Source organism: Lepus europaeus, chromosome 3 (assembly GCF_033115175.1).
Source record: "Lepus europaeus isolate LE1 chromosome 3, mLepTim1.pri, whole genome shotgun sequence".
In the NCBI taxonomy this organism is placed as follows: Eukaryota; Metazoa; Chordata; class Mammalia; order Lagomorpha; family Leporidae; genus Lepus; species Lepus europaeus.
The window spans coordinates 106,511,046-106,533,534 of record NC_084829.1 but is presented as its reverse complement, the minus strand read 5'-3'; the positions used below and the strand labels follow the sequence as shown (position 1 = coordinate 106,533,534).

The window sequence follows — 22,489 nt, the reverse complement described above, 5'->3', positions numbered from 1 at the left end:
TCTTAATTTCCCTTAAAAGGTCTTTCGTATAATCTTATATAATTACACATACACAAGAATGGTCTGCTGGTTAACGGAAAGGAAAAGCTACACTCGCTGGAACAATCAGACGAAAACTGACAGTGCGTTTTCTGATTTCGTTCCTTCCGATGAGCTTGGGCATCTCCTTAGAACTACACTTGAACTAAAACTTACTGGGTCCTTAACAAGTCACTATCATGTTCTGGAGACACACCATGCCTTCTAAAAGCTAAATACCTAAGGGTCTAAAATGAACATGTGCCTGCATTCCACGGGGGCCTGCGTCTGCCTGGCAAGGCTGAGAAGGCGTAGCCTCACAGGCTCCTGGCGCTTGGGGGGGGAGGGAGGCTCAGTGAGCTCCCCATGGGAGACCCTTGTAATTCCTTCACCAGGAGCAGAGGGTCCAACAGGAGAGGGTTTTGTGACTCCGGACTCCAGACTTCCAGGACTTCTACTTCTCTTTTATATCCTTCAAAGCAGGGGGGAAGCAGCTTGCTGAGACAAAAACAAAACAGAGGGAAGGCGAGGGGATGAAGGAGGGACAAGGAGGGAGAGAGGGCAGAGGCGAGCCCTTCCAGCCTGGGGTGTGTGTGGGGGGGGTCGGGGGCAGTGCTGCTGGCAGAAGACCTCAGCGTTCATCCTACTTCTTGAGGAGTGTTTCAAGGGCAAGCTTGCCTACTACAGCTCTGCCGGCTCCCGTTCTGAATACTTCCCAATTTCTAGGAAAATTAGGAAGAACTACTATGGTTCAAGCCATTTAAGAAATACGGACTCTGGGTCCAGTTGTGTGACCTTGGGCAAACTACTCAGCCTCTCTGGGCTCCCTGTCTGCTGTAAGTTTACCTAGATGTGCTGCACATATTCCAGCCCACTGCAGTGTCACACAGTACTCTCCCAGACTTCGGGGCGCTTGATTCTGGCAATGACCCTTAGAAGTAATGGGGGGGCTACTAGTATCACTTAAAAAACAATTACTTCCATTCATTGTATTTGAAAGGCAGAGAGACAGAGAAAGATCTTCTACCTGTTGGCTTACTCTCCAAAGGCCTGCAACAGCTGGGGCTGGGGTAGACCACAGCCAGGAGCCAGGAACTCAGTCTGAGTCTCCCATGTGGGGTGGCGGGGCCCCAAGTATGTGAGCCATCACTTGCTACTTCCCAGGTGCGCATTAGCAAGAAGCTGGAATTGGAAGCCGTGTCAGGACTCAAACCCCAGCTCTCTGTTATTGGATGTGGGTGCCCCAAGTGGCGTTTCAACCACTGCGCTAAAAAGGCCCATCCCATCCTCGTACTCACAGCTCAGAGGCTAAGTGACACACCCACAGTGGCAGCCAGCATGAGATGAAGTGGGACTGAAACCCCAACTCTTTTTTTTTTTTTTTAAGATTCATTTTATTTATTTGAAGGCACAGTGATAGAGGAAGAAAGAGAAAGAGATCTTCCATCTGCTGGTTCATTCCCCAAATAGCCTCACTGGCCAGGTGTGGGACCAGGCTGCGGCCAGGAGCTTCATATCCTGGTCTCCCATGTGGGTAGTAGGGGCCCAAACATTTGGGCCATCATCAGCTGCTTTCCCAGGTAGGCAGACTGGAAGTGGAGCAGCCAGGACTTAAACCAGTGCTCTGGTATGGGGTGCCAGTGTTGCAGGCGGAGGCTTAACTCACTGTGCCACAATGCCAGGCCCCCAAAACCCCAACTCTTGATTCCAGTTTATCTCTTACCACATCGCAGTGCCTGCTCCTTCTGGTTCCAACAGCATTAAAAACCACAATAAACAAAAAACCTGTCATTTCTCACAGCTGACATGTCAATCTGTTTGAAATCAGAAACTATTTACAGGTTGGGGAAGAAGGGGTAGCCGTGAGTAAATGTCCCTCATAGAAACTTGTGATTTCAGCTTAATTCTTCTGTTTTCCTAAATGCTTAGATCCTGAGCACTAACTAAGGATTCTTAGCACTATGATGAGAATGATGCGACATCTCTTCCTTCTGGTTGAAACATTTGTATATAAAAGAATCCAGAAATCCACATTCCACAGAAGCACCTGGACATCATGACTGCACCAGAAAAAAAAGAGGAAGAATCCATAACAGCAAAGACTGAGAACAGCAGTGCTAGACCCGAGCATCTTTCTGAGAAGGTCCTTTGGCTGCACGTCTTTAAGCCTAAAGGACGGCCCAAGCCTCCCAGCAGCTTCCTCTCCCTTGCCTTCTGTTTTCATGCATCTACCCATCAAGTGGAGGGACTGTGTCCCAGGCCAGCGGGACGGACGGACACAAGGAGCGAGGGGTCTCCACGGTATGCGCTTTCACTAGCAGGCAAGTTTCTGAGCCCCGCAAACCATGGGGAGGGGTCCCTATGCGTTGCTGTGGGGAGCGCCCTGTGTGGTTTAACAGGTGGCTCTTTGAGAGGGCCTCCAGGTGGAGTAAAGTTCAAGGCAAACAGAAGACAGGCTTCCCCCCCGGCACTCCTACCCCCACCCCGCCCATCACCTCCACCAAAACACTGGGCACTGACCTGCTTTGCCCACTTCCCCTTGCCTCAGCGGTCCTTCAGCCTGGCACCCAGCTCTGAGATGAGGCCTGCTTAGCACCAGTGAAGCTCCCCACGTTCAAACCAACAACGTTCTGTGTGGAGATGAGGGAGTCAAAGTTAAAATCCAACCCGTCCGCGTCCATGAGTTCACTACGGATAATGGACTCCATGTCACATTCCAAGCTCCCATTGAACATGTCCAGGTCCAAGTCACTGGGGAACTTCTCGTGGCCCATGACGGGAAGGTTTGCACTAGCTGAGTACAAGGAGGAGCCTGAGAGCGAGTCCGAGAGGGTTTGCATAGACTGGCTGACGGGAGACGGCTGCTGGTGTTTGGCTGACCCGAGGCTGCTGGAGTCACTCAAGCCCATGCTGCTGACGGAATTCGACAAGGCACGGCTGCCACCGAGAGCGCCCTGGGTCTGGTGCTGGTGGTGGAGCAAGTTCTGATTGACCAAACTCCCCTGGGTAGGCTGGGCAGCAAAGGACATCATCGGGTCATTGCGCAGCATCACGTGCCGGCGGGAGTTCTGGGCAGACACAGCGGTGCTGGCCTGAGACATCAAGGGGTCCGACTGGGTCATCATGACGTCGCTGTGGCTGAGCGAGTCTGAAGTGAGCAGGTCTTGGAGTGTCTGGCTGCCGTAGTGCGACATGGAAGAGAAAGTGGCTGGCTTGTTCTCCTGGATGGTCTGCATGGGGGACTGGCGCAGGGAGTTCAGAGACGACGGCCCGAACACCGTGCTGTTAAAGGAGCCGGTCGGAGAGCCCAGGCCGGAGCCCTTGGCGGCGTAGGGGAAGCTGGAGCTCCGCTGCATGAGCGTCCCGGGGGGTGACGGCTGGGACGACGGCAGGGGGATGTTGTCCAGCAGGTCGTCCATGAGGTTGTCGGCCAGCCCGTCGTTCAGGTTCATGGTGCCCGCCATGTCGGTGAGCCGCGGCAGCTCCACGGCGCAAGGCTTGCTCGCAGAAGGCGACAGGCTGGCGGAGCTGCTGTAGAGCATCGGGGAGAGGGGCGCATCATCGTCCTGGACCTCATCCAGCTCTGTGCTCGCCAGGATGGGCGACAGGCGGCCGCTGACCGTGCTGGCGTTGGAGTTGGTGCGTGAGCGGAAGTCCGTCCAGGCGTCCAGCTCGTCGCTGCTGCGCGACGTGGGGCTGCCGGGCCACTTAGCCAGCTGGGAGGGGCTGTCATCGGCCGCCTCGGGTGCCGTCTGCAGGGCCGCCTTCTTCTTGGCGGCGCGGCCGCGGCTCTTGGTGTACTTGTTGCTATTGTCCATGGAGACGGCCCGCCGCCGGGGCGCCTTCCCGCTCTTGCCCCCGTCGGGGTTGATGATCCACCACGAGCTCTTGCCCGTCCCCTCGTTCTGCACCCGCATGAACCGACTGTGCAGCGACAGGTTGTGTCGGATGGAGTTCTGCAGAGGGGAAGGAAAACGCAGAATGTGAGCCAGGTCGGTCCAGAACTGAGGGCTCAGAACCCCCAGTCCAGCAGACTCCTCGTTTGCAAAAGCCGCCTCTCACGGCCAGGGGCTTAAAAAGCTTAACTGAGAAGACCACCAGCTGCACCACTCTCCAAAACATCAAACGGAAGGCTTCGTGTCCTGGAGAAGGAGCAACGCTGCTGCTCCCCCCACTTCCTAGCTTGCACTCTACTTCCTACACTGGGGTTCCCGCTTGTAATTTATGACCACACCACTTCCTCCCTGCACTTTGCAACCACCCTCTGGCTCCTTAAGGGAACCTATCCCCTGGGTGGCTCTTAACTTCTCTTCTGCTCCCCTCCTCCACGCACCCAGGGGCAGCAGCCACCTCTTCCTACTTCCATGAGTTGAGAACTGGTGCGAAATTTTTACCCACCCTTTCTACCACTCCATCTCAGCCTGCCACAACTTCATGCCTTATTACGTGACACCCAGCAGGCGTTAAGAAAAGAATGATAGAGCAGGACTTTTTGGGCCAACAAAAGGTAGGCAAGTCTCCCGCTGCACTCCCGCTGCAAAGCACCATGGGCTGAGCTCAGCAGCTCCTCCCAGAGTACCATATGAACGGGGGCGGGGGGGGGGGGGGGACTGACAGCAGAGAGGCCTGTGCACACAGCCTCAGCACCCTGCTGACAGCACACGTGCGCCTTTGATGGGACGTGGTGAAAATGGTATTGACCTCTGTGGTCTTGCTTCCAAAACCCACAGGCCCCGTCTACTCATGAGCAAAACCTCAACTGAGGAGCATTCACAAAATGTCTGTTCAGTGCTCCTCAAAACGGTCACGGCCAAGAGCTGCCTGAGGAGACAGGAGGGGCGGCTCCAGCTGCAGTGGTGTGGACTCTGGGACACTTGAGGCTCTGGGACAGGAAAGGGACCGTATTAACAGTCGAGACAAGTGTGCCATCCTGTAAGAGATTAACAACAGGGGACTGTGTGATGTTGGGTATGTGGGAACTCCACAGCAGCTTGGCCACTCTACTTTTGCAGACGTAAAACTATTCTAAAATGAAAGGTTTATGATTTTAAAAAAATAGTAGGGTAAAACACCCTTACAACTCTAATGGCTGCACCCATCTTGCAAGCATCCTCCTCTCGACGTGGTGGGCTCAGCCATTGGAGACGGATGACCCAGATTCGGCCCCGTCTCTGCCGCTGACCAACCATGTGACCCTGAACAAATCGCTTATCTGTCTGCCGCAGCTGCAGTGCCCGTCTTCATTATGGTCCTAATCATCTCCCAACCACCCCTCCCTGACAGGGATGACGTAAGGGCGATGGATGATAATACACTCCTGAAGCCAGTCACGCTAGGAAGCCAGAATGTTCCTACCGCTCTTATAAAGCAGAGTCCATGGGGGAGAGTGCCCACGGCCTGGGGCAGGCCACTCTAATCCCTAAAGTGCCTCATATTCAGTGAAAAAGAGCAGCTGATGGTATTCTCCACATCTGGAACAGCACCTGCAGGCCAGATGAGGCTTTATTTATTGCCTGATGCTGTATATTAAACATGGACAATCCTAAAAGCTACCATATTTTTTAAAAAATTGGCAATCACCAACTGTATTTATGTAGAAGATACAAATACATGTGTTCTACCAGAATGTTTTTAAAACACAGAAAGTCAGCAGGATTTTACCGTAAGTAAATAACCCAAAATACTCAAAAGTGTTTCCTGTGTAAGATGGGACTACAGTGCAGGCTGGGCAATGAGCATTAGTAATCACGGGTCGTAAGCTGGCATTCCTACAACTGCCAGGGAGACCCATTTGAGAGAAGAAAATAGACAACGTGCTGAGTATGATGAAACACACGTTGCCCGGGAGACTACATATTCCACACCCCTTTACTCTTGTGGTTTTTAAAAAGAATAATGGCATCTCCACCAAAGGTCCAGAAATTACATTTATTTAAAAAGTAGGGGTGGGTGTTTGGCTTGGTGGTTAGGACTCTGGTTAGGATGCCTACAGCAGAGTGCCTAGGATCAAGTCTGGGCTCTGTTCCCATTAGTTTCCTGCTAATGTGCGCTTTGGGAGGCAGCAGGTGATGACTCAAATACTTTGGCTCCTGCCACCCATGTGGGAGACCTGGATTGAGTTTCTGGCTCCTGGCTTCAGCCTGGCCCAGCACCAGCCATCAGGGGTATTTGGAGGATGAAACCAGCAGGTGGGAGCTTTATCTGTCTCTCTGCCTCTCAAATAAATCAATAGAAAAACACTTTCTCTATGAAATAGGTATGAAGCATGCTCTTATCATCATGTACTCTACAGGGTCCAGAAAGCAGGCAAGTGCATACTCAGATTACTTGATATGTTAAACAAAAACTTTAGCTTCTGGGTGAAAAAATGCTATGTGGGGCAATATGGACCCCTCCCTAATTATGCCCATTCTGAGAAGGGTCCACACCAACAGTCAGAATTAACAAGGAAGACCAGTTGTAAATATTCAGCTATATTCAGCCACATCCTCCTTAAAAATGTTTAGGGAATGATATTTTGTAAGAATATTAATTCCAAAGCAAGAGAGAGAGAGAGAGAGAGAGAGAGAGAGAGAGAGAGATTGTATACAACTCTAAAATGCCTCATATGGATTTTCTGATAGGCATCTACTACTTTGACTCTAACCTCCAATAACACACGTGTATAATTTTATACAATTGCAAGGTACAACTGGTTAAAATTTACACACAGATTTTCAGACACATTAAGAGTTGAAGGGCATAGGGTAAAAAGGGCTGGGACAACCACATCCAGGACCAGAAGCACAGAGTGTCAGGGCTGGGAAGGACCATGCATCCAGATCCCTAACTGCCAGGGTGAAGCAGCGAGGGCCTGACAGATGACAGCACCAGCAGGTTTTAGATTCATTGTCTCCAATCCGCATAATAAACCTGCAGTTAATAGGTCAGTACTGCATTTTACATATGAAGGCCCAGACTGAGATATTAAATAACTTAACACAAGGTCCCACAGCTGGCACCTACATGAACCAAAACTGAAACTGTTTCCCAACACTAACCCAGGGCTTTTGCCACAACCTTTCATAGGCCCACCACCAAATTATTTAAGTTAATTTCATCTATTTGTGCTAACAATTAACATCTAAAGAAACAACCATTTCAGAAAGAAGAGGGATATAAAAGCACACAATCCTATTACTGGAATTTTGTTTTTCATATGAAGTAGTAGTAATAATTTCATTTGTCCTTCCTTAAAATTTTTTTTCCTAGGAACCTTCTAAAAAGAAAGCCTGGGGCCGGCATTGTGGTGTAGCAAGTAAAGCCGCCTGCGATGCCAGCATCCTACATGGGCACCGGTTCTTGTCCTGGCTGCTCTACTTCTGATCCAGCTCCCTGCTAATGTACTTGGGAAAAGCAGAAGGATGGCCCAAGTGCTTGGGTCCCTGCATCCATGTAGGAGACCCAGATGGAGTTCCTGGCTGATGGCTTTGGCATGGCCCAGCCTTAGCCATTGTGGTCATCTGGGGATTGAACTGGTGAATGGAAGATGTAACTTTCAAAATAAATAAATAAACCCTTAAAAAAAAAAAAAAGCAGCCTCTCTCTGAGAAGAGTACACTCAAAAGCACGAGCTGGCTCTGCAGCACATGTGTGGCTTCCTTTAGGGAAGGCAGCCACCACCACACTCATTCCAGGAGGGGACCCATGTCCCACGTTAGCTGCTCTCAGAATCGGACACAAAGTCCAACTTAGTAAACGCATGATTAGCTTCAGCGTCCCATCTCGGCTGGTCTCTCATCTCAGAGGTTTATTAGTGGCAGAATGCGTTCCTCAAGGCTTATTACCTACAAAACACTCGGGCAGGTTTTTCCAGTTACATAACCAAGACAGCATGAACAGAAACTGTGCCACTACTGTGCTGCTTTTGCAGCACGGGCTGCCCGGCCTTCTAGTTAGGAAGTCCACGGCTGAAAGTGGGGCACTGGCAACAGCCAACACAGTCGGCTTATCTGCCCATTCCCAGGGCAGACGCCAAGGTCAGATGCCAGAGAGATGCTGCATTGCTTTTTCCTGAGGTCAGGATTCTGGTGGTTAGCTTCCTTCCCTAACCTTAGGGAGGCAGGAAAAGACAACAAATAAACATTTCAGAGCTGTAATGTTCCTTCCCCACACCTCCCCTGGTAACAAAGAATGGGGATACGATTTCTACAAAACTTCTCCCACCTCAATCACAGGAACGTGAACGTATTCTACGGTCTCCACTAATTCATGCATCATCTTACTGATACGGTCTTAAGTTTCTCAAAATGTACATTAGTGTGGGAATTGGGAATTGGATAGAAGTAGACTGACTTTTCCCATCACATCCAAATTTGGGTGCACATTTAGAAATACCCCATGAGGCAGGCCAAAGTTAACCGGCCGAAGAACTAGGCATATGCTTTCGTCAAGATTGTAAGGTACAAATCACCAACCGGGACCTCTACAGCTACAGCGCAGGCCACCTGTCCTCATGTTTCCTTACTACGACCCCCAACCCAAAGCCATCAATAGTTCTCTGCTTATTGAGATCCAATATTTAGAAGTCAAGATTCTGCTGCCTTAGGAGAAAGCATGCATCTCTAGCTAAGACCTTAGCTCTAGGAACAGCTACATCAGCTTTTCCCCAACTTGGCCCCAAATGGTGTGGAGAACCCTTAAAACAACGCGGTTACAAATGCATACGAAAGGACAACAGAAATAAGAGTATTTCTTGTTCTCATTTATGTCAGTCTTCTCTTTCACAAAACTGTTTATAATGAAGCGAAGTTCTGCCCAGGGGCCAGGGGCAGAAACCCATACGGTGCAGTGAACCAGTAACCCGCAGCCCTGTTTGCTGTAGCAGGCGCAGGAAGGTGACAGCTCACGGTCATGGTGACTGCATCGTGTGGGCCACTGCCTGGTCCACCTCGAAGACACTAGCGTAACGATGACTAAACTTACCAGAACCTGTAAATGAGGGTTTTTTTTTTTTTCCTTGCTATAACATATAGTTTTCTATCGCAAGATGCATTTATTGCTAAGGCTAACGTGTCCAGGGTCCCTACCTATATGGCAGTTGGTTGTAAAGACAGATGGATCCAAAACAGATCAGGTGTCAGAAAGAAGCTGCCTGAAATCATCATCATAATAAAAAGATCCCACCAGCGATTTGCAAAGTGGTGACACACATGCAGTTTTCAAGTGGCCCATGGAGGGAGGCAATGTGCCGTTCCTTGCTGTCAGCTGCTCCATGGTGGAAGTCTGGCTGTAACGCTCGCCTGCAACCCTGCGCAGGTTACTCAGCCCCGTATCACTGCTCAAAGAGATGGGGACAAAAACAGTTTCTCCAGGTTCTCTGGGAAGATTGAAAAAAAGCTCTGCATGCAAACTGGTGCTCGGTGGAGCGCCAAGCATGAAAGCAGCCCTGGACAGCTGCTGGTTCCTGCACATGGAAGCATCACAAACGTGAACTGACTTTTTTCCGGGCATCCTGTACTTTAAGCCAGAAGGTGAAGGGGCAGTGCCTTATGGGAAAGGAGTTCGAACTTTTTACAAAAGTATTTGAAAGCCGCTCCGCCAGTGCAGAGTAACTGGTCCTTTCTCAACCATCACAACCCTCGGTGGGCCCAGGCCCCTTCCACAGTGTTTACCTTGTGGAGACTGTCCACTAACCCAGACACCAGCTGCGTGTGCTTCCCCTGCAACACAGAGATTTCTGTCTGGAAGCAACATGTGGTATCAATTTATCTTTCTCAGCAACAGCAACAAGAAATCTACTCACTTTAAAAATAAAAAGGAGTTATGCAATTTAACTCTTAAAAGCAAGCCCTTCCCTCCATTTTTTTAAGGGAAAAAAAAAAAAAAAGACTATCACCTCCCCTTTCTTTTTTCAAGCTGCCTGGAGAGTAGCAAGATGGGCTGTGACTGGCAACTCAGGAGGCAGCCTGCCGCCTGTAGGCCTCTCTCGGTCCTTAGCAGGTGTCCCCTTAAACACAGTGCTCATCCACCTGCGTCCTGGACCGGCGTTTCAAGTGGGTCTCGCTGCCTGCCTCGTGGGCACTGGTGATTCAGAATGAGGCTGCCGAATGTCTGAATTCTAACACAGGCCTCTGCTAAGCCGCAGGTGACAGCGGTCATGTGACCGGCCCCGTGGAAACCACCGGAGTCCCAGAGAGCCCCAGAGGCCTGTGCGCCAGAGCGAGTGAGGCCAAGAGACAGCTTCAGGGCAGGGTCTGGGCGGGTGCCCCCGGCTTAGGAGGACAGTCCCAGGCAGGTCTCCAGGCTGGTGCTTCGATCTTGCTTCAGTAGTGGTTATCACCTGGCTGCCCACTGGAAACACCGGGGAGGCTTTAAACCCTCCCTACTCCTAGAGCTCTCGATTCAAGTGGTGGAAGGCCTGGGCACAGGTATGGTTTTCAAAGCTCCACAGTATTCTGGTATGTAATGAGGGCCGGGAACCACCGGAATTTCCCCCTCAATGTTTCCAGTCACTGAGAATCTGGTTCCAAAACCTGATGATTCCCAGTCTCCCCAGGTCTGGTGGCACAGCACAGTGCTGTCATTCAAGTCCAAGTTCCCCCCATTTAGAAGACAAGGGTGAGAACTGCGGTCGGAGAGGAAAGCTGTAATCATTATACTGCGTAAAATGGGAACTAGATCAATTTTCCAGATAACTGAAGCCAGAATCTGCTTTTTCGTAGAAAGTGAAGATGCAGGGGGAAGGGCTCCTTGACCTTGCACTGTCCTTGGATGCTCCAGCACAGCCATGGGTGGGAGAGGACACAGGAACTGATACAGGCTGTCTCGGACAGCCACTGGGCCGGAGTCTAGCTGCCTATTCTTGTCTGGATTTGATCTACTTTGGGACGAACATGTTGCTTAAAAGTAAGTACACAGAGTGTAACAGCATAATATAGGCTTTAAGTCAGAAGATTTTTATTTTAGATGTAATATCGGCTATAATGGCAAAACAACAAACGACTGAGGCTTTCAGATGGAGAAGGAAGCATAAATAAACTTCCACACAAAGAACTGAACACCCAACTCTGATGTGTGAGACAAGTTCCAGACGAGCTCCATTCTTACTCTTGTCTAAAACTCTCGAAATGTTAAACTATTAAGGGACAGGCCTTATTAAAAAAAGATCTAAAATAAATGTTGTCAAGAACTTGGATGAAGGACTAAATTTCCAGCTAGAAACAAGACTTCCTGTTAAATTTGTTGACAATAATCTCCTACCCACAGAGATCTCCTTTGGAAACTAAACATTTAAGTTTTTATGCAGTAGGCAAGTGACAGGCTCTGGTCCCTCATTAGGAGGAATAAAATAATAACCATGAGGAATCCACTCACTGTCCAAACAATCCTAGGTTTTCCAGGGGTGGGGGGAGGTGCTGGGCAACTTTTCCTGCCTCCAATAGAAGAAATTCTAGATGGCAAAAAAGTTCTCTTAAACAGTACACACACACACACCATGGCTATGCTATATTGCCATGCTGCTGGGTTTTCTCATTTTAATCTTTATTTTTCCAGCAATCTTTTTGAGCTCTTCCACAGCTGTTTCTGCTCTTGGAGGGCAGGAGGGAACATTCCATTCCTCACAGCCAAACCTGCACTTCCGGCACACAGCGAACCCTGGCAGCCCTGCAGCTTCTGCCCACACCCACTCCCTGCAGCGCCTGCCCCTCCCCCACATCGCCCCACACACTCAGGCCGCAGCAGCTGAGGGCAGGCAGCCGGGCGGCTTTTCAAGTCCCCGGAAAACTGCTCTGCTTGGCCCACTCTGCTCCCTCTCTCTGAGCTTCCCCTCTGATGTTACTGCAATGATTCTCCTCCAGCAAGGGACTGGGCAAACACCCTCTACTGAAAGTCCCTTCTGAGGTCCCACAGTCGGCCAAACCACTGTTTTTTGGTGCCTCAAAGAGTTGAAAAAGCCACGCAGTTACAGAACATTCTTGAAACTGACTCTGCAAAGAGCTGGAAGTTTTATTATTAACCTAATATTCACCTAGATTTAAAAAATCAATCAGGCAACACCTCTTTCCAGTGTATGGAAATGGGGAGAAGAGAAGGGCATTAGAGATACACACCCAGAACCCAGGCACGACGCATCAGAGAGCAGAATCCTTTTCAGGATATCAGACAAGCACTCAGGGCAGGAGGACAGGAAAAGAGGGCTGGGACTCTCTTGTGCTGGGAGACAGTAACCCTGACTTTACAGTGATGGGAGCTGAGGAACAGCGAGCCACAGGGTCCCAGGTGAATTCACCAGCTAGTGTGGCAGCACAGCTGAGACCACTCAGGGCTCGGGGCCTCGAGGTGTGGGAGTGAGGGCAAACCTGGAAATGCAGCATCAGCCCCGGCATCTGGATCTCCACACCAGCCGAAGGGACAGAGTAGATAATACTTATCCCAGGCGCCCTATTCCACTTCAGGCTTCTTGCTTTGTAACTTGAAGAACAGAAGGCAGTCTCTTAAGGCACCTATCTGAGCTCCTCTAAGCCAGATGTCTTATTACAGCTTTTGCACCCAGTTTGGGGCCTGGTGCATGGTAGATGCTCAAAAATAAATTTTGTTTAATCAGTGATTTAGGGGAAGGGAGGGCAGCAGTTACAAAACAGACCTGAATTATGCTTTTAAAAAGAGATGTGATGAAATGATAACAATTAATCTTCACATGAGTGAACACAGAATTTAGCCTCCATTGTGAAACCTGAAGTAGCATTTAGATTGCTTTAAACTGGACAGGAACAGGGGCAGGTGCTGTGGCGCAGCAAGTTAAGCTGCTGCTTGGGGCACCTGCACCCCATATTGGAGTGCTGGTTCGGTTCAGTCCCAGTCTTCAGATCCAGCTTCCTGTCCATGCATCTGGGAGGCAGTGGGCGATGGCTCCAGTGTTTAGGCCTCTGCCATCCACATGGGAGACTTGGGGCTCCTGGCTTTGACCTCGTGTTCCAGGTATTTGGGGAATGAACCAGCAGATGGCAGATCTCTTGTTTCTGTCCTGGCTGCCTGATTTTCAAATAAAATGAAAATAAATTTAAAAATTCTTTTAAAAAGTTGGCTAGTCTTGTTCTGGATGTTAACTCTAGTTATGCAACCCGATTTCCCAAAACAAGATCTATGTATTTTAACAAGTAGGCTTATGGTTTTCTATAACGAGAAATTGTAAGATGGAGCAAGGCCTTGGCACAAGCCATTGCTGATCCGCCCACGACAAAGAGCTGACCGCTTGCCTGTCCTGGGGTGCCGCGGGGCCCCCAATACTTGGGAACAAGTATTGGCTCGGAGTCCTCAGAGGCTCATTTGAAACCAACCCTGAGTGCAAGGCTTCCCCCAGTGAGCACTCAGATAGCAAGGGAACTCCATCTGCAATCTGAAGGAAATTAATGCTATTTGGTGCCTACCACAGCCATTGCCTTGTGCTCAACAAACTTCATCTCACTGTATGTTCACAGTAGCCTGTCAGGGGAAACCAAGGTGCAGAAAGGTTAAACAACTTGTCTAGCAGGCTGCAGGGGTAGGAATCAGGCCTGAGGTTAACTCTGAAAGGCAAAAATCTCACTACAGTACCACGTTTCCTGCTGAAGTCAATGCACTGGCCAAGGAGGGAAGGTCATACAGGTGACGAGGAAACACGAAGCTTTGACGACGGCAAGATCTTGGGCACATGGTTCCTTGGGATTACGAAAGGGGAGGGGCTGACAGGTCACGAAGCAGGCCTTGTGGGTACCAGATCTGCCCATCTGCCAAAGCTAACCGCTTCAGAATGGATGCTTTTTTCTCAGACATACTCCATAAGGGTCACTCCCAGCATACCCTAACTCAGCCTGGAATCCCCGCTTTTTGGGAATGACCAGACATGACTGTGAAGAAACCACGAAGTAGCCAGGCCTTGCTCAGTGGCTCGTCTGGCAGCCCCTGCGCTCAGAGGTAGCCTGGGACTGAGTTGGGCCGGCAGTACCTGGTTGTGCCTGGCAGGCCTGCCACAGGCCTTCAAACAGCTGGCACCACGCAATGGATCCTCCAGCCAGAGTCATCAGACAAATGTCTGTGAGTGCCTGGACCTTGCTATTACGAGGCTTAATCTGAAACAGGGACTCAGCTCCATACTATTTAAAACGTGTAATTAGTTTATTATTGAGCCAGAATGGATTAGCTTGCTTTAAAACTATGTGAATCTTAAAATATGATGCCTCTTGCCTGCCAACTGACAACATGATCAGGAGGCTTCTGTTTAACCTCAACTAAAAACTGGGAGAAAACTGCTTTCAGGCTGCATATGCATGCTATTTTATTATTTGTCTTCTGGCATCAAAACCTGCGGAAATACAAATCACTGACAATGCGAGCACACTGAAGGGATGGGTGTGGAGGTGCTGAGTGGGTGAATCCAACAGCTTCAGAGTTGACATCTAAAATCCAGGAAAACGGCTTTTTGGTTTTTAGTTTACAATTCCTTCCTTCACAGGAAACTCACTGGCTTTAGCATCACCCATACACACGCAATGGCTTCCAGCTCGTCAGAGGTTATGGCTCAGAAAACCCGTTTTTCTCCCCCATGCTATTTAAAGAGCAATCAATTTTTTTTGGTAGCTCTGAAACACATGCCAGTGCGTGGGCACAGTTAACCAGCTATGCACAGGCCCACACCCTGCAAAGAGTAGGATGGATGGAGACACGTTTTTCAGCTAGGCAAGGGAAAAACTGGGACTGGTATTTACAAAACAGACAAGTGTACATGCAGCTGGAAGCAGTCTGCCTTCCAAATGTCAGTGTTAATTATCTTAATAGTCACCATACATCAAGGTGTTACTGGTGAAAGAATCAGAGAGAGTAAATAAATGCCGCCTACCAGCGCATCGCCTGTTGGCTACTGCAAACACAACAACCGGCAGACTTTTTCTTTATTGGAATCAAGACTACAACAGATTCTGCAACATGACCGAGGCCAGCTTTTCTGTCCCTTCCACGCTCCTCTGAAATTCAGCAAATTGATCTGCCTTCTTTTCCCTCTAACTTTATCTGCGCATATTCCACTGTACTGGCTTTGCAAGATTTTTTTCTTGTTTAAAACCACAGGGTGCAGAAGTGGCTGATGGCCGATATAATGATATTGCCAAATGCAAAGTGAACCAACCATGTCTTCTAGGACACTCCTGGGTGCCAATTACACACTGAGGTGAGCACCAGACTGCTCAAAGTCCACACAAAATGATCAAATCAGGAGAAGACCGAGGAACCAGGCACTCGTTCTCTTTTCCTGGAAAAGCCTCCCCTGAGCCACCACTTAGGTACCCCTGCAATTTGACTTAAGATCTAGGCTGGTCCCTAATGTGCACGTGAACATTAGCACTGCTCCCTAAACTAGGCTGAATGAAGCAGATTCAACACACATGGGATGCATCACAGCTTGTCTAAAGGCCACAGCAGGAATGCAGTATTTGAGCACTGCTGTATACTAAGCTTTTATCTACTTCATGTGCAGTGCTAGGTAAGCTTGAAAGCACTTAAGAAACTGGAAATGCCAGTATCGGTAGTGTAATGTCTATCACCCACAGGGCTGGAGGGATAATATTAACTGGTAAGGAGAGTCACATGAGAGATGATAAAAGCTGAACATACAGAAGAAATGGAAAATGACTGTAACTGGGAGCTTCAAGAGCTAAAGGAATTTGGGAGGCAGTTGTTCCAGAGCCTCAGTATTTAAGGCACAGAGGGCCAGAATATGGGGAGGTCTGAGGGGTGGGTCCACTCCTCAAACAGCAGGTAGCACAGGGTTCCAGGCTCACTGGTCCCCTTACTTGCTGGCTGTCCAAGGCCATTCCTGGGGGTGCAGGACCCCTGGCCTTGTACCTACCTCCTTGATTGACTCTAACTCTTTAGGTTTAGCCCTTAGATTTTTCTCCCTCGACTTCCTGGGGCCCATCATCCCAGAAGTTTCCAAGGCTCTCTCCTTAGGTTGTTCATTCGCTAATAGGCAACGTGTGTGGGGTGACGGCACGATTCAGGGCGACTGGGTAGTGAGTCTATCCAAGGCTTAACTCACCACTCACTGCACACACGGAGTGTGAGAGTGATCCTTTCACATCAAGGCAAGGCAGGAAGAACACACAGGGAGGGGGCAGACATCGCTGAGCCATTTTCAGGTTCAAAGGTCTCTTCAAGCAACACACATCCAGCCTTCTGAGGCATCATGTGGACAACATGACCCCAATATTATTCGCTGCTTCTTCAGAAACAAATCCCTCTGGTTCTTTCAAATAGCTATGACCTCAGCAGCCTTTCAAAGTAAGCAAGACAGCTGAGCTATGATGTGAACTGGAGGACAGAAAGGGAAGTGGGGTACCAGTTTCTTGTAATGGTAACGAATGCGCGTTGGAGACAGTTCTCCACGGAGCTCTTGCGTTTCTGTGTTCTTGCAAGCACAGTATGAGTGGCCCTGTGATCTGGAACATCTTCCAAGCAGGTCGGCACGGGCAGAGCAAACAGCCTTGTGAGACAGTGTCTCCCTCAAAGCGAGGGAGACACGCTGCCTGCATGACGTGTGCGGGCATCAACCTGCGTCCAATGTGTCACCCCCTGGGATGTGAGGGCAAGAAGGGAACTGATGAAAACCACACTACTGCCCACGCTGCGTGCCCCAGAGCCCTGAGCTGGGCAGGGTCAGTCTCAGACCCTTGCAGTTCTTGATGGTCTGCTGCTTCACCTGACAAACCGCTAATACTTCCCTAACTGTAAAGATGAAACCGAGCTAGGTATCTGGCCAACTTTCTCCTCTAGTCCTTTATAAAGGAGAAGGAATCCAAGATAATCGGATAAAAGAAAAGGGCCACCAGGCATGAGAGGTACCCAGAATGTTCGCTTTATGATAATAACCCATTAATGGAGTGTGTGTGTGTGTGTGTGTGTCGGCGCTGAGGGGAGGTACCCAGATACTGCCTCTCTGCCGGGTCTCACCTGCATCACTCACTGTCGGTTTCTGATCCTGCTCAGTGTTGAGGTTGGCCTGTGAAGAACGGGAGCAGCAGGAGCAGGCTGCCTTCTCACCTCCCTCTGCTACCACACACAGCAGGTCACGTGTTGGCACTCCCCGCCTCCCTGGCCACGTCAAGGCAATCCTCAGGGTAACATCAGTCGAGTCTGTGCAGGGTCCAGGTCTCCACTGTGGAGCCGTGGGCCACTCTCACGGGGAAGAATTTCTCCTCAGTGGGGCTGACCTCAATCTAACCTTGGTAGAAATCCTTTCAGCGCTTAGCCCTCACCACAGTGACTGGAACGCTCCATGTCTGTAGAAACCTGGAATTCTCTCCTCTTTCCACTTTAGCTCTCCCACATAAATTTCCTTCACTCCCCTGACAGCATTTAGCAAGTTCAGACCCACAAAAAGGAAATAGATCAGGCAGCTCCCTGAACTAATAGCAACCACATGCAACATGTATTTATATATGGCTCCACGTTTCTCAAAGAAGAGAGTTAATTCTCTAACTTATTAACTATGAACCAGGAGCCTTTGCTATGAAATAGAAAAGCCTTCTAAGATTCCGCACGCCACGATCTGAAGCACTGACTTAAGCCAGCCGTGTTCTGGCACAGTGGGAGCTGGTATTTTCTTTTCCCTTCCCTTTCCTCTTGGATAACCTACTTCCATTTTGGCCAAAGGGGTGTATTTACCATGGTGTTCGCAGGCAGCCTCACGTGCACTGCCTCTGGAACGATACTGGATGCTTGCCACATGGTCACATAATGTGCTCTTTGAGAAATAATTATCAATTAGAAAGCTATAAAATGAGCCAGTGGTTCCACTCAGCTCACACTGTGTGGTTTTTTTGGCCACCAAACACAACAAGCTTTCTTGGGTTACTCCACTCCATACATCAATCAGAAAATTATGTTAATTTGCTGTGATGCTATTTGTGAACATGCATGGAAGAAGAATGCACACATCAGGGATAAATTAGCATCAACGCACTCCACTTTGGCAGCAGGTCACCGGCGCAGGCACTGCAGATACAAGCCTTATCCAGGGACCCCAGCCGGGGCTGGTTGGCAAGGGCTGCAGAAATCAGGAACTCTGAGAAACAACTTGCAAGTGATCAATTTCCAGTGCTTGCAGTCCAGGGTAGTTGCCAAAAGAATTTGGCAAAATCCACCGTTTTTAAAAACAACAATTTAAGCTACACTGAAGCGTTCTTACTAAGTAGGTTTTAATTTGCTTATCTACATCTATAGATGAGGTCTAAAAATAGAAGAGCAAGGTGTAAAATTTAGATATCGCTTGTATACTATAAAAGTCCTGTGGCTTTTCTGTCCTTTTACCTGACTGTTAAAATATTTCTTGGGAGGGGAAAGGTGCATAAAATACAAAAAAGCCACATAAGATCACATAAGAAAGAAACAGGGCAGTTATATAGCTAAGAAAAGCACAACTCTCAGTCTTAATGTCGTTCTATGTTATGTTTCTATGTTCTGTTGGTTCGCTTCCCAAATGCCTCTCACAGCTTGGGCTGGGCCAGGTTGAAGCCAGGAGCCTGGAATTCCATCCAGTTCTCCCAAGTGGGTAGTAGAGACCCATGCACCTGAGCCATTATCTTCTGCCTTGCCAGCACATAAGCAAGAAGCAAAATTGGAAGCAGAGTAGCTGGGACTTGAACTAGCATTCCAGCATGGGATGCGGGCATCCTTGTGTGGCTCAACAGTGCCCTCCTCGAGCACTTTTTACAGCGACATATGTTCTCTAGACACCTTTGAGGTGAGAGCAACTCACTGTCAAATTTGGGATGTACATCAAACACAGCCAAATCGAATCCTGCCAGCAACTTTATGTTTAGGACTCGCCTTACAGCTTCACCTTTCTGCACTCATTAGCTGTGTGTATTCTCTTTCCTTTTGCATATAATAAACTTATAAGAAAAATGTTGAATCACAACATTCCAAGTATTAATTATTTAATCAGAGGTTTCTGAACACATTCAGATAATGCAACAGAAACACTCAGCAAGAGAGGCCTTTATGTGCCTCCCCTCCCCCTCCGTAGTGCGGGTCTCAGCCCATTGGGCCTTTGAGAGCACTTTTCATGGAAAGCATGTGCACAGGCTGGACGCTGTTATCCTCCAGTGCCTCAGGCTGGCAGGGCAGGTGTTTGTCCTCCTGGCCGCCAAGCTGAACGAGTTCTGGGGCCAAGGACTCGGCACAACTTCAGGTAAAGAGGCTGTGTTACGGGGAGGCTCTTGATACTTACTTGGGGTCAACTTGGACTTCAAGACAGACAGCACTTTGGAGGATTCAAGACATAACAATAAATCATGAGGAAGTGGTTTGGATGGTTTAACTTCTACTGGGAATGAATTTTATAGTAACAGAACATATAAGACTACTTCTACCAATTATGAGAATCCTCTCTGGGCCACTGTCTTAGCAATAATGTTCACCTAACTATCAGAAAATAACACCAGTGACCAAGGGGCACAGAATACCTAAGACATACCACGATGTGCAAACCTGGACAAAGGCTGTGCTCTTCTGACTTTGAAGCTACAAGAAATGGGCAGAGAGGCAGTGTCCATTCAAGCCCCAAGCATCGAATCCTAATAAAAATGCTATCCGTAAGAAAATGAAGAGCCTCATACTGGACGTTATGGGATGACCACCAGTAACAGTATTTTCTTTAACTTTCCTCATTTTATTTAAAAAGCACCCACCCGCACAGGGGGAATGGGTGGGGGTGGAAGAAGGAGAGGGAGAAAGAGAGAGAAAAAAAAATCTTCTAGCCACTGAGTCATGCTCCAAATGCCCACAACAGCCAGGCCTGGGCTAGGCTTTAGTCTGAAGCTCCACCCAAGCATCCAGGCCTGTAACGGGGCAGCAGGGACCCAAATACTTGAGCCATCACCTTCTGCCTCCCAGGTTGTACATCAGCAGGAAGCTGGATGGGAAGCTGAGTGGCTGGGACACGAACCACACGTCGTGAGATGGGACGTAGGCCATGCCAGAAACAGCATCTTAAAAAATTCTGTTCTCCCACAGAACCAAATATAAGTCACTTTTCTCTAAAATGAATTTTCAAAAATCAGGAAATGAGTAAATAAAGAAATCTGTTATAAAGCTATTCTAATATCTGAATGACAAATGCTATACAAGAATAAGAGACCATAAAACTGTCTCAATTTCTCACACCTATTCAGTGGATATTGAAGACTTAGAAAAATTCCAAGGAGCAAGCTGTCTGCTCTTTCTGCACCTCAAAGCGATCCACACAGTTTGAGCCATACAGAGAACGTGGTGTTCAATTTAACATTCAGAGAGGAAACTGACAGCTTCTTATGCTATGGGACACCACCACGTATTGATCATCCAAGTTCCATCCTCTTAAATTAATATGTACTTTCCATTTATTTATCCAAATGGAATACAAAAGGTACCTGAGAGGTTGCAGAAGATGGATTGGTTTTTGGCAGGGGCAGGGAGGGGGTTGAGTAGAGGGTGGGAGTTAAACTCATCCAGGAGCAAATCCAAACTTGTCTGAAGCAGGGCCCAGAGCCACCTGCTCCTTTCTGAAGGCCCCTGGCCTTGCTGTCACCTGGGGTCCTTGCATCCAGGGTTAAGCAGGGTTTTTCAGACTATGGAATGTAGAGAGCAGAGTACAGTAAAAAATAGGATGCTCTCATCTGTTTTTTTTTTTCTCCCACTTATGACTAACAAACTCAGCTGACTCTATTTACAACACCATATACTTTAAGTACCTGAAGATGAAATCTTTCTCCATAAGTCAGAAAGCTAGCACTTGAATAGTGTGGCAGCCCACAGAGCTCCTGTCTCCTTCCTTGGGGAGTCATGGGGAAGGGGTCATGCTTTGTATGTGAAAGGTAGGCCGATAGGCAAGCCAGAGACAGGACTCTGGGCATCCCAGGGAGAAAGCACAGTTCCTGGGGTTATCTTTCCTCTTAGTCCATTAACCTGAAAGGTCTCCAGTTACAGAGCTGGAAGTCCAGAGGGAGCTCGGCCCCCAGCCAAGGCCATCTCAACAGTGCTGGCTGTTCCATGGCAGCCCGTGGCAGCGAGGACCCTGGACACTGCTAGCCAGCACAGTGCCACTTTGCAGGCCCCCTTCTTCCTGTGGCTTTCACGAGCAGAACTTCTGGATAAGTCAAATCACCAAGCACTTTTTCTCAGGGGCTTAGACTGCTGGTGATTCTTGTCAAGAACGACGCAGTACTAGTAGAGAACAAACTAAGTTTTTTTAAAAAAGGCAAAACTGGCCGGCGCCGCGGCTCACTAGGCTAATCCTCCGCCTTGCAGCGCCGGCACACCGGGTTCTAGTCCCGGTCGGGGCACCGATCCTGTCCCGGTTGCCCCTCTTCCAGGCCAGCTCTCTGCTGTGGCCCGGGAGTGCAGTGGAGGATGGCCCAAGTGCTTGGGCCCTGCACCCCATGGGAGACCAGGAGAAGCACCTGGCTCCTGCCATCGGATCAGCGCAGTGCGCCGGCCGCAGCGCGCTACCGCGGCGGCCATTGGAGGGTGAACCAACGGCAAAAGGAAGACCTTTCTCTCTGTCTATCTCTCTCACTGTCCACTCTGCCTGTCAAAAAAATAAATAAATAAAATAAAAAAGGCAAAACTTCCTCAATGTGATGCTTGCCAAGGCTGTCCACTTCAAGGCGCCCTGAGAAGAGTCGGGGGCAGTGGGAGGAGTCACCTGGAGTTATTTTTGCCACTACCTGAATGTAACTGCAAAACATCAGATTATCACCCAGCACAAGCCTGCCACTGCAGAAGTGGGGATGCAGACCTAAGGACACCAGACAGGGCTATGCTGCTCATTGAAGGTGGGGCAGGATCCGCGTTTCCTGTCTCAAACCCCAGGTATATTTCTTCTCTGTTCTGTTGGTTTTAAAACTTTGCCTTCCGGGCCAGTGCTGTGGCATAACTGGCTAAGCCTCTGGCATTCCATATGGGTGCAGGTTTGAGTCCCAGCTGCTCCACTTCTGATCCAGCTTCCTGCTAATGCACCTGGGAAAGCAGCGAAAGATGCCCCCATTGCTTTAGCCTCTGCACCCCCATGGGAGACGTGAGCTCCTGGCTCCAGATCAGTCCAGCTCCAGCAGTCATAGCCATCTGGGGAATGAACCAGCGGATGGAAGACCTTTCTCACAGTCTCTCCCTCTCTCTGTCTGCAACTCAGACTTTAAGAAGACAAACCACACCTTGCATTCAGAAGCAAAATCCTTCTCTCAGATCAAAGTGATGCCTAAGTAGGAGGTGGAAGGTATAGGGCTTCCTCCTTCCAACCCAGTCTTCCTTTCCGAAGGCCCCTAAGCCCCTCTAAGCATCTGTGGGCTTTCTTAGGAAACTTGAGTTACTGGTCCACCTCACACTCCCCCACCCCTCACTTCTACCAATGCCGCAGGTGAGCAGGGGATAAATACACAAAGGGAAAGTTACTCGTGTTCCACTTCTAACTTGACTGTTG

General features: G+C 49.1%; 1 protein-coding gene across 2 annotated transcripts in view; it reads right to left on the bottom strand.

Annotated features, from left to right (window-relative positions):
- FOXO3 (forkhead box O3) overlaps nucleotides 1–22,489 on the bottom strand; it is a 114,951-nt gene that overhangs the window by 14,204 nt on the left and 78,258 nt on the right. Inside the window, exon 3 of one of the 2 annotated variants that reach the window (XM_062186581.1) lies at nucleotides 2,539–3,974. The exons of the other annotated variant lie outside the window; for it this stretch is intronic. Coding sequence (XP_062042565.1) covers nucleotides 2,574–3,974 — 1,401 coding nt within the window. The 3' untranslated portion in view covers nucleotides 2,539–2,573. The remainder of the gene's footprint in view (nucleotides 1–2,538; nucleotides 3,975–22,489) is intronic. 2 annotated transcript variants of the gene reach the window in all.